Source organism: Mobula birostris, chromosome 1 (genome assembly GCF_030028105.1).
Source record: "Mobula birostris isolate sMobBir1 chromosome 1, sMobBir1.hap1, whole genome shotgun sequence".
NCBI lineage: Eukaryota > Metazoa > Chordata > Chondrichthyes > Myliobatiformes > Myliobatidae > Mobula > Mobula birostris.
Window position 1 is genome coordinate 82,208,937 of NC_092370.1, and position 12,642 is coordinate 82,221,578.

At 40.9% G+C, this 12,642-nt stretch overlaps 1 protein-coding gene across 10 annotated transcripts in view; it reads left to right on the plus strand.

Moving 5' to 3' along the window:
- LOC140197714 (intermembrane lipid transfer protein VPS13B-like) overlaps positions 1 to 12,642 on the plus strand; it is a 1,066,299-nt gene that overhangs the window by 697,524 nt on the left and 356,133 nt on the right. For all 10 annotated transcript variants that reach the window (XR_011886009.1, XM_072258131.1, XM_072258103.1 and 7 more), the window contains exon 25: positions 5,659 to 5,862. Coding sequence is in view for 9 of the 10 variants with exons in the window: in XM_072258131.1 (XP_072114232.1) it covers positions 5,659 to 5,862 (204 nt within the window). In the remaining variant the exon portion in view is untranslated. The remainder of the gene's footprint in view (positions 1 to 5,658; positions 5,863 to 12,642) is intronic.

Below are 12,642 nucleotides of genomic sequence, written 5' to 3' on the forward strand. Positions count from 1 at the left end.
CAGGAAAGATACTAGCATGGATATAGTTAATTGGCTGGAGGCAAGGAGTGGGAATAAAGGAAGCCTTTTCTGATTGGCTGCTGGTGACTAGTGGTGTTCTGCAGGAGTCGGTTTGGAACCATTTCTTTTCACATTGTATATCAATGATTTGGAAAATGGAATTGATGGCTTTGTAGCCAAGTTTGAGGATAATAGGAAGATAGGTAGAGGGGCATGTAGTGTTGAGGAAGCAGGGAAGATGCAGAAGGACTTAGACAGGTTAGGAGAATTGGCAAAGAAGGGGCAGATGGAATACAGTGTCAGGAAGTGTCTGGTCATGCGCTTTGGTAGAAGGAACAAAAGCGTAGACTATTTTCTGAACGGAGAAAATTCAAAAATCCAAGATACAAAGGGACTTGGGGTCCTTGTGCAGGATTTCTTAAAGATTAACTTGCAGGTTGAGTCTGTAGTGAAGAAGGCAAATGCAATGTTAGCAATCATTTTGAGAGGTCTAGAATATGAAAACAAGGATGTAACATTGAGGCTTTATAAAGCACAGGTGAGGCCTCACTTTGGAGTATTGTGAGTAGTTTTAGGCCCCTATCTATGAAAGGATGTGCTGATATTGGAGAGGTTTCAAAGAAGTTTCACAAAAATGATTCGGGGAATGAAAGTCTTATCATATGATGAATGTTTGATGGCTGTAGACCTATGCTTGCTGGAATTTAGAAGAATGAATGGGGATTTCATTGAAACCTATTGAATTTTGAAAGATGTAGATAATGTGGATGTAGTGAAGATATTTCCTATAGTGGGTAAGTCCTAAGACTAGAGGGCACAATTAGAGAGACATCCATTTAGAATGGAGATGAGGAGGAATTTCTTTAGCCAGACAATGGTGAATCTGTGGAATTCATGCTGCAGGGGGCAGTGGAGTCCAGGTCATTTGGATGTATTTAAACTGGAGGTTTATAGATCCTTGATAAGTCAGGGTGTGAAAGGTTATGGGGAGAAGGCAGGAAAATTGAGTTGAGAGGGAAATAGATCAGCCATGATGAAATGGCAGAGCAGACTCAATGATCTAAATGGCCTAATTCTACTGCTATGTCTTATGGTCTTACGTAAGCGTTACTGGACAATAGTCGTGGAGGCAAGTTCCATCACCAATCTCTCAAAGCACTTCTTCACAGTGGATCTAAATGGTACTGGGTGATTGTCATTGAGGCAGGTTCTTCTTGGTTATTGGTATAATTAGTCTAACTGAAGCAGGTGGATACCTCAGACTTCCAAAGCAAGAGCTTAAAGATATCAGTGAACACATCAGGCAGTTGATCAGCACAAATCAACTGGCCAGGTACCCCATCTGGGCTGGATGCTTTCCATGAGTTCACTGTTCTGAAGGATGCTCTCCCATCAGCCTCGGAGACTAAAACCACAGCTGTGGGGGTTCATGAAGGTGTCTTCATGGTCAAAACGAGAATAAAAGCCATTGAGCTCATTTGGGAGTGAAACCTTGTTTTCACCTATGTTGCCAATAAGAAGATAAAACGCACTCTCTGTGGAGGAACAGTGATTACTAACAGCAACTTCTGGATTTATGCATTTAACCATACATGTGTATCTGGGGAATTATTGGTTTCACAAGAAATGATGGTGTACATTATCTGTCATTAATATTTCAAAGTATGGGCTATCGTGATTCTGTCCCAATTTTTAATACTGTTATTAAAAGCAATCTTACTCTTGCTGCTAAATCAATGTATATAAATATAATTGATTTTGATGTAAACTATGACAGTGTGACTTAGAGAAATTATAACTTTTGGTTTGGATAACAATCTTTATGAAATTCAAGAGTAGGTGCAGGGAATTAGAATTTGACTTATGGCAAAGAGCGGATGGAGTTAAACACAGACAAGCGGGAAGTGATGTACTCTGCAAAGTTAAACTGGGGCAGGACTCTGAGGAGTTTGTTGAACAAAGAGACTTCGGGGTGCAAGTGCATAGATCCCTGAATGTGGCAACACAGGTCAACAGAGTAGCAAAGAAGGCATATGACATACTTGCCTTCATCTGCTGAGCCAGTGAGTACAAGAGGTTACACAAACACCATTTCCAGAAAAATTGGGATATTTTCCAAAATGCAATAAAAACAAAAATCTGTGATATGTTAATTCACGTGAACCTTTATTTAACTGACAAAAGTACAAAGAAAAGGTTTTCAATAGTTTTACTGATCAACTTAATTGTATTTTGTAAATATACACAAATTTAGAATTTGATGGCTGCAACACACTCAACAAAAGTTTGGACAGAGTTAAAATAAGATTGAAAAGTGCACAAAATATTCCAGTAACACTGGTTTGGAAGACTCCACATTAAGCAGGCTAATTGTTAGCAGGTGAGGTATCATGACTGGGTATAAAAGTGGCGTCCATCAAAGGCTCAGTCTTTGCAAGCAAGGATGGGTCGTGGCTCACCCCTTTGTGCCAAAATTCATGAGAGAATTGTTAGTCAGTTCAAAAGGAACATTTCTGAACGCAAGATTGCAGAGAATTTAGGTCTTTCAACATCTACAGTACATAATATTGTGAAAAGATTCAAAGAATTCAGAGACATCTCAGTGCGTAAAGGGCAAGGTTGGAAACCACTGTTGAATGCGCGTGATCTTCGAGCCCTCAGGCGGCACTGCCTAAGAAACCGTCATGCTACTGTGACAATTATAGCCACCTGGGCTCGGGAGTACTTCGGAAAACCATTGTCACTCAACACGTCTGTTGCTGCATCCAGAAATGTAACTTGAAACTGTATTACGCAAGGAGGAAGCCATACATCAACTCTATGCAGAAACGCCGGTGAGTTCTCTGGGCCCGAGCTCATCTCAGATGAACCGAAAGACTGTGGAACCATGTGCTGTGGTCAGATGAATCCACATTTCAGCTAGTTTTCGGAAAAAACGGGTGTCGAGTTCTCCGTGCCAAAGGTGAAAACAACCATCTAGTTTGTTGTCAGCGAAAGGTGCAAAAGCCAGCATCTGTGATAGTATGGGGGTGCATCAGTGCCCACGGCATGGGTGAGTTGCATGTATGTGAAGGTACCATTGACTCTGAGGCGTATATTAGGATTTTAGAGAGACATCTGTTGCCATCAAGGCGAGGTCTCTTCCCGGGACGTCCATGCTTATTTCAGCAGGACAATGCCAGACCACATTCTGCACGGGCTACAACAGCGTGGCTTTGTAGACACAGAGTGCGTCTGCTTGACTGGCCTGCTACCAGTCCAGATCTATCTCCTATTGAAAATGTATGGCGCATCATGAAGAGGAGAATCAGACAACAGAGACCATGGTCTGTTGAGCAGCTGAAGTCTAATATCAAGCAAGAAGGGACAAAATTTCCAATTGCAAATCTACTACAATTAGTATCCTCAGTTCCAAAACGATTAAAAAGTGTTATTAAAAGGAAAGGTGATGTAACACAATGGTAAACATGCCTCCGTCCCAACTTTTATTGAGTGTGTTGCAGCCATCAAATTCTAAATTTGTGTATGTTTACAAAATACAATTAAGTTGGTCAGTAAAACTATTGAAAATCTTTTCTTTGTACTTTTGTCAGTTAAATAAAGGTAGTGTGAGGGAACAAAGAGATCTCAAGTACAAATACACTAAGCCTTAAGCACTGTGATGTAGGATACAGATATGGTTATATCTGAATACAGGGAAGTAGAGTTGAGTTTTTCCAGTATTTTCTATTTTTACCCTGGATTTCTAGCATCTACAATATTGTGCTTTTCAACTAAAGACTGTACTATAGGCAAAGCCATGATGAAAACAAACTGAGCACTAAGTTTACTTCCAGGTGGATTAAACTGAAATAAGGGGAAGTTATGTTAGAACAATATTGACTGTGTAGCTAGCCCACTCTTGGAATGCTGTATATGGTTCTGTTTGCTGTATTATAAGTGATACTGTATTTGATTTATTGTAATTGATTTACTTATTTAATACTATTATTTTTATTTCATTTTTTTTTATTATGTATTGCATTGAACTACTGCTGCTAAATTAACAAATTTCACGTCTCATAATAAACCTGATTCTGATTCTGATGTAGACTCACTGAAGGAATGCAGGAAAGGTTAACTAGGATGGACCAGAAAAGTTGAGGGTGTACATTTCAAGAGATAATGAATAGACCAAGTCCCTTTTTTCTTGTGGAAAGCAAACTGAGAAGTCATAGTTAGGCCCATGGATGTAAGACAAATGAGGGTTATGGTCTGTTTAGGGGGCAAGAGTTGCATTGAACATGGAATAGGATTCTGTAGGTCAGCACATTATAGGCTGAAAGCCCCATACTGTGCTGTACTGTTCTGTGATCTGTTTTTTTATAAGTAACCCAATAGAGGTCTGAAAAATGTTGAAGGATTTTTATAGACTGGATACTGAGAGCATGGTTCCATTTGTGAAGAAACCAGAGGCTATGGATGTAAGGGAAAACCAAAAGTATATTCAGAGAAACTCCTTTGTACAAAGAGTAAAAATGTGCAACTCAGTCCCTTGGGAAATGATTGTGCTGAATAGTTTAGTTGCATTTAGTGAAGCTTGGTCAAGAGGGAAGGGAGTGGAGGGTGATACTGATAGATTTAGAGGAGAAAAGGTGAGAAAGAGCTTGATTTAATTCCTGCCATGGAAAGACTCAGTTCTGTGACATATTCCCATGTTATCCTCATGAACAACATGGACTAGCCAGGCTTTATGGACTAAATGGCATTCTGTACTTTTAAGTATTTTATAAATTGCAGTTTGCTGTATTATTATGGATAGATCATGATGAGGCTGAATTAAGACTGGTGAGATCTGGTCACCTATCTAAAAGAAAGATATTAATAAGCTTGAAATAGTACAGATAAAATTTATAGAGATGTTGCTGGGACCTGAGAACCTGAGTTATAGGGAAAGGTTGAATAGGTTACGACTTAATTCCCTGGAGCCCAGGAGAATTAAAGGAGAACTTATAGAGGTACGCAAAATTATGAGAGGTATAAATAGGGTGAATGCATGCAGGCTTTTTCCTCTCAGGTTGGGGGAGATTAGAACTAGAGATCATCGATTTAGGGTGAAAGGCAAAATATTCAAGAGGAATCCAAGGGGAGTTTTCTTCGCTCAGAGGGTGGTGTAAATGTGGAACAAGTTGCCAGCAGAAGTGGCAGATACGGGTTCAAATGTAACATTTAAGAGAAATTTGGATAGGGAGGTGGTTTGGAGGGATATGGCCTCTGTGTAGGTATATGGGACTTGGCAGATGATTGGATTGCCATGGTGATTCTTGACTTCCTCATTGGGAGAGCACAGTCAGTGCAGATCGGAAATAAAATCTCTGCACTGAAAATCAACAACGGCACACCTCGAGGATGGATGCTTAACCCACTGCTCTATTCTTCCTACAACCACGACAGTGTGGCTAGGCACGGCTCAGGTGCCTTCTATAAATTTACCAAGAACACGACTATTGTTGGCAAAGTTTTAGATGGTCAGGAGCCAGAGTTCAGGAGAAAGATAGACCAGCTGTGTTGCTGTCGTCTGTGACTCTTAGAAGCAGGTTATAGGAATTGTAGAATAATTGTTATCAATGCTTGGGTATGCTTCTGAAGCCCATTTTTTCATTCTCTACCATTGAATAGGTGCAGTTATTATATGAGCTGGCGCACAGTATGAATAATGCATGGGAGAAAATACAGAAAAAAGGCATTTTGCGGCAGTCTTCTGCGCATCCAGATTCTTCCTTCGGACAAATGCCAGGGTCACCTGTGAGGAGCAGTGTCAGTACAGCACCACCAGATGCCAGCACTTATAGTCCTTCTGCTGATATTGGCACCACTACAGAGGTGAGTTGACTCTCCATTGAGATGAAAATTGTTGTAGTTTATTTGAGCCCATTTATATTTTTACCTTTTTGTTTTGGGCATTTCAGAGTGTGCCACACAACTGTAGTAATTTATTTTTCTTTAGTATTTGAAAATCTGTAGAGAATTATGCATAATTTTTAAAGAATTGACATTGGCAAGACTACCCTAATGTCAAATTACTCTTGATTTATATGATTTGCACAGCTTTGTTGTGGTCGTATTGCATATGGGCTTAACGTGAATGGAAAGTTGATATGAGTAAATATTGATGATGTATGTGGTTTCTTTCTTACCAAGCCAATGATAATTTTGATATTTATTAATGCTTCCATATACCTTAGATATGCTCTTATTTCATTTTGTCATTAGTAATTTTAGTTTTTAAATAAGGGTCTTGTAAAGCATTAAGCTGCATTTGACTGAATTCTTAAGTCAACGTATTGGGAACAGCCTCTTTCCCTCCACTTAAATTTTTGAATGGTCCATGAACACTACCTCACTATTCTCTTTCACACTATTTATTTATTTGTTATTGTAACTTATAATAACTTTTATTACGTCTTGCACTGTACAGCTGCCACAAAACAACACATTTCACAATATACTTGTATGTCAGTGATAGTAAACCTGATTCTTTTTTTTAAACTTTATTTTTATTGTTTTGCCAATAGCAGAACAGGATAAAAGCAAATAGACAGACAGGGTCATCATAGGTGAAGTAAAATCCGTATGTTATAATAGAAAAAACGAATAGGGAAATGGGTTACATTGCTGTATCAAGGTTAACCAAACTCTTATGTCCATAATTGTCCTTCAAAGTCTCAGGGGACCTTAAGATCCATAACTCTAAAGTCCATTCTGCAGGTTCCCTCATAAGCCTGATTCAAATGGCTTTCGAAAAATAATATTGAGAAAATCAGTGGCGGTTTCTCCATGCAAAAGGGTGTGTTTATTTATAATAAGCTGTCAGGGGATTGTGGTATAGCAGGCACATTAGGAGCATTTAAAAGTCATCTAGGTATATACATGGATAAGAGAGGTCTGGAGGGCTGTAGGCCCAACCCAGGCAGGATAGTTAAAAAAGTAGTGCCCTTGTAGAATGTTGTGCATTTCTGCCTCTATTCAGAGGCAGTAAGAGTGGCTGGTGGCACATGGGTCATCAACTATGACCGAAAACATAGAAATGTTGAGTACTTTTTTCGGTGTTGAGTAATTCAGAAATGATGATGATACAGATCTTGGTATACTTGTACATGTCATTGGAAGTTACGATGCAGGAGTAGGTAGCAGCTAGGAAGGTAAAAGATTTGTTGGCCTTTCTGGCTTGAAGATTTGAGTATCAAAGTAAAGATGTCTTACTACAATTATATGTAGAACTTTTGAAGCACCGCACCTGGAAGATCATGTCAGTTTTGGTTTCTTACCCTGATAAGGGTCATACTTATGATAGAAGAAGAATAACGAAGCTTTCCTGAGACAGTGGATTTGTCATTTGAGGAAAGGTTAATGAAGTAGAACTTCTGTTCAAGAAATAACTTCATTGAAATGTACAGCATTCTTCGGGGGCATCATTGAGTAGATAATGTGGAGATGTTTCACAAGGCTAAGGAGATAAGAATTAGGAATCACTATTTCAAAATGAGGGCTGGGCTATTTAGCTCTTGCTAAAGAGAATTTGTGCACTCAGATGTAGCGAATCTTCAGAATTTTCTATCCATAGAGTTAATAGAAACAGAAAACCTACAGCATAATACAGGCCCTTTGGCCCACAAAGCTGTGCCGAATATGTCCTTACCCATAGCCCTCTATTTTTCTAAGGTCCATGTACCTATCCAGGAGTCTCTCAAAGGACCCTATCGTATCTGCCTCCATCACCGTCACTGACAGCCCATTCCATGCACTCTCTGTGTAAAAAAAAACTTGCCCTGACATCACCTCTGTACTTACTTCCAAGCACCTTAAAACTGTGCCCTCTCGTGCTTGCCATTTCAGCCCTGGAAGAAAGCCTCTGACTATCCACATGATCAGAGCCGGATTTAGTGGGGCCAGGGTCCCCGCCGACGCCGTAAAATGCTGCTGTACCAAGCAAAAAATGGCAAGAACAAGAGCAAAGGTTGTATTGGTCTAAATATCAAAGCTGTGGACCAAGACATTGGTTTTGTACAATACGTAGCTTATAAGCTTACAGGCCTTAAGAGGGAGGACAGAAAGTAATGCAGATTCTTAGTTTGAAGGACAGCATCTAAAACACTTAAAAATTGACCTAGGCTTAGTTGGCTTATTAAAGTTATGAGGGAGACGAAGTATGATGTACCCAATCTTAAGTCTTTATTTAGCTGTTGCTGCACATAGGCCTTATTTCTCAAGCAATGCCAAAGCATTTTTGTCTAGGTATTTTTCTCAACTGTGTGTTCTGAGAAAGTAAAATGGAAATGAGAGACAAAAAGGCCAAGAGAGATGGCACTATGGCAAACTAGGAAACTTGACAGTACTCCAACAATCTTTTTGAAAAATGAGATCTAGCACATACTAACCTATTGCTGTACTGTGTGGCTTGCAGAGTAAAGACCACTTATTACTTACTAAGTTTGTAAACAATCAACTATTAGCCTATTGCCACAAAAACAGGAACAGCAATGACACACAAGCCTAGATATTTACAAAGTCAGATGCTCATTTTTCAAAATTAAAGCCTAGTTCTTCTGGATTTCTTCGCAGCAAAGTCCTTGATCAGATCACTAAAACCCAGTTTCCGAACAAGATCACTTTCAAGTGACACCAGAGCAAGATGATTTAGCCTGTCCTGTCCCATTGTGAATCTGAGCCTATGTAGTTGCCATTGTCAGGCCTGCCAAATATGTCACAGGAGCCACGGATAGCCAGACCAAAAACTTCACAACCACCAACACTCTTCTCAATATGTCGGTCTGGTAGACACACTCTGACTCGTCCTGTTTTTGCAGTTCTGTATCTATTCTTCCGCTGTCAGAGGCTAGTGTAATGTAGGCCAGTATCGTTTTCCTGCGGTGTTTCCTATTTTCATGATCTCCTATGCGCTTGGTGGCATTTTTCCAGTCGCTAAAGCCAGTTTCGAAGATGGACTGACAGTTACCGTCACTGAAGATGCGGCATGGAAAACAAAACACACAGCCGGTGGAAGGGGAATATAACAGCCATTGCCTTGATACGTACTCACCATTTACCAGCTTGCGTTTGAAGTGAAATTTGGAGGAAAAAAGTCTCTGCTGTTTGTATACTCGTTCCAATGCTTTGATATCCACATCCTTAGTCTGGCAGGACTCCGGCCATTTCTTAGCCCAGTACGCTCAGACTGAATCATCTAACGTTTCCTTTCCCCAGCGAGCAGGATCAGTGCTGTAAGGATCCTCAGTAGCGGTAACGTTAACATTAATGGCGGCCCGACTTGGTTGTTCGGAAGCATCTGTGGTTGGGAATCCCAAAGTCATGCTCTCTGCCTCTTCAACGTTAGCTGCTGACTGTGGCAAGGACGGTGGTCCTGTGCTAACGCTGGTGCTTGCGCTAAGCTGTTGACCAAGTCTCTGTTTGTCCACTGGTGTCAGACTGTGACAAGAGCGATGTACTGCTGCATTATCGAGAACAGGTTCAAAAAATTCTGTCAATGTTAATGTCTTTTTTGATGCTTCTTTCTCACGGTCCTCTTGTTCTTGTTTCTTTTCTCTTTTCTGTGCTCCACTCTCGTATTTTTTTTTGTCCGCCATGATGATAGCTACCTATTTTGGGCTCCTCTGCAGCTTGGGCCCCTGGGTTGCAGCCCAGCCTAGCCCTGCCTAAAGTCCGGCCCTGCACACGATCAATGCCTCTCATCAATTTATACACCTCTATCAGGTCACCTTTCATCCTCCGTCACTCCAAGGAGAAAAGGCCGAGTTCACTCAATCCATTCTCATAAGGCATGCCCCCCAATTCAGGCAACATCCTTGTAAATCTCCTCTGCACCCTTTCTGTAGTTTCCACATCCTTCCTGTAGTGAAGTGACCAGAACTGAGCACAGTACTCCAAGTGGGGTCTGACCAAGGTCCTAAATAGCTGCAACATTACCTCTCAGCTCTTAAAGTCAATCCCACGGTTCATGAAGGCCAATACACTGTGTGCCTTCTTAATCATAAGAGTCAACCTGCACAACAGCTTTAAGTATCCTATGAGCTCGGACCCCAAGATCCCTCGATTCTCCACACTACCAAGAATTTACCATTAATACTATATTCTGCCATCATATTTGACCTACCAAAATGACCCACTTCATACTTATCTGACTTGAACTCCATCTGCTGCTTCTCAGCCCAGTTTTGCATCCTATCAATGTCCCGCTGTAACCTCTGACAGCCCTCCACACTATCCACAACACCCCCAACCTTTGTGTTAGCAAATTTATTAACCCATCTCTCCACTTCCTCATCCAGGTCATTTATAAACATTACAAAGAGTAAGGGTCCCAGAACAGATCCCTGAGGCACACCACTGGTCACTGACCTCCATGTAAAATATGACCCATCTACAACCACTCTTTGCCTTCTGTGGGCAAGCCAATTTTGGATTCACAAAGCAATGTCCTCTTGGATCCCATGCCTCCTTACTTTCTCAATAAGCCTTGCATGGGGTAACTTATCAAATGCCTTGCTGAAATCCATATACACTACATCTACTGCTCTACCTTCATTAATGTGTTTAGTCACATCCTCAAAAAATTCAGTCAGGCTCGTAAGGCACGACCTGCCTTTGACAAAGCCATGCTCACTATTCCCAATCATATTATGCCTCTCCAAATGTTCATAAATCTTGCCTGTCAGGATCTTTTCCATCAACTTACCAACCACTGAAGTAAGATTCACTGGTCTGTCATTTCCTGGGCTATCTCTACTCCCTTTCTTGAATAAGGGAACAACATCCACAACCCTCCAATCCTCCAGAACCTCTCTCTTCCCCATTGATGATTCAAAGATCATTGCCAGAGGCTCAGCAATTTCCTCCCTTGCCTCCCACAGTAGCCTGGGGTACATCTCGTCTGGTCCTGGTGACTTAACCAACTTGATGCTTTCCAAAAGCTCCAGCGCATCCTCTTTCTTAATATCTGTGTGCTCAAGCTTTTCAGTCTGCTGTAAGTCATCCCTACAATCGCCAAGGTCCTTTTCCACAGTGAATATTGAAACAAGGTACTCATTAAGTACCTCTGCAATCTCCACCGGTTCCATACACACTTTTCCACTGTCACACTTGATTGGTCCTATTCTCTCACGTCTTATCCTCTTGCCCTTAACATACTTGTAGAATGCCGTGTGGTTTTCCTTAATCCCGTCCCCCAAGGCCTTCTTATGGCCCCTTCTGGCTCTCCTAATTTCATTCTTAAGCTCTTTCCTGCTAGCCTTATAATCTTCTAGATCTCTATCATTACCTAGTTTCTTTGAACCTTTCATAAGCTTTTCTTGTTGACTAGATTTACAACAGCCTTCGTACACCACGGTTCCTGTACCCTACCATTCTTTCCCTGTCTCATTGGAACCTACCTATGCAGAACTCCATGCAGATATCCCCTGAACGCATTTGCCACATTTCTTCGGTACATTTCCCTGAGAGCATCTGTTCTCAATTTATGCTCCCAGTTTCCTGCCTGATAGCCTCATATTTCCCCTTACTCCAATTAAACGCTTTCCTAACTTGTCTGTTCCTATCCCTCTCCAATGCTATGGTAAAGGAGATAGAATTGTGATTACTATCTCCAAAATGCTGTCCCACTGAGAGATCTGACACCTGACCAGGTTATTTCCCAACACCAGATCAAGTACAGCCTCTCCTCTTGTAGGCTTATCTATATATTGTGTCAGGAAACCTTCCTGAACATATCTGACAAACTCCAGCCCATCTAAACCCCTTGCTCTAGGGGGATGCCAATTAATAGTTGAGAAATTAAAATTTCCCACCCCAACAACCCTGTTATTATTACACCTTTCCAGAATCTGTCTCCCTATCTGCTCCTCGATGTCCCTGTTACTATTGGGTGGTCTATAAAAAACACCCAGTGGAGTTATTGACCCCTTCCTGTTCCTAACTTCCACCCGCAGAGACTCCATAGACAATCCCTCCATGACTTCGTCCTTTCCTGCAGCTATGACACTATTTCTGATCAACAGTGCCACGCCCCCAACTCTTTTGCCTCTCTCCCTGTCCTTTCTGGAAGATCTAAAGGCTGGCACTGGATTAAAATGAGGTTTGATGGATTTCTGGATATTAGGATATTTAAAGTAGATGCCCAACCCTGTTTGTTGAACAGTGGAGCAGGTTTCACAGACTGAAAGACCTTATTTTTCTCTTCCGTCTCATGTTCACATGTAGTTATTCTGTACTCTTGGGATTATGTTAGAGGTTGCTCAGTTAACTGTGAATGATATTCCTGTCTTGAGTTTTCTCAGAACTCTAATCATATAACAAGGCTATCTCCTTTAAGAGGTTCCCTTCATTTTGGGGGCAACATGTTTTGTAGAGTTGGAAGTTCTAGTTTTATTTAGAGAGTTTTTGATTTGGGTGTGAATTAAAGTGAACACATGAGTATTTTCGTTGTATTCTTATTTGTTAAAAAAACAGTTTTTTACAGCTTTAACGTAATACTTAGTGCTGATGTATTTCTTTTCATGCTGATAAGTTTATGTACATCTCAAGTGGAGACCATGCTGCATTTAGCTTCCTGAGTTATGAAAATGGGAAAGCAATGATGTGAGTCATGGC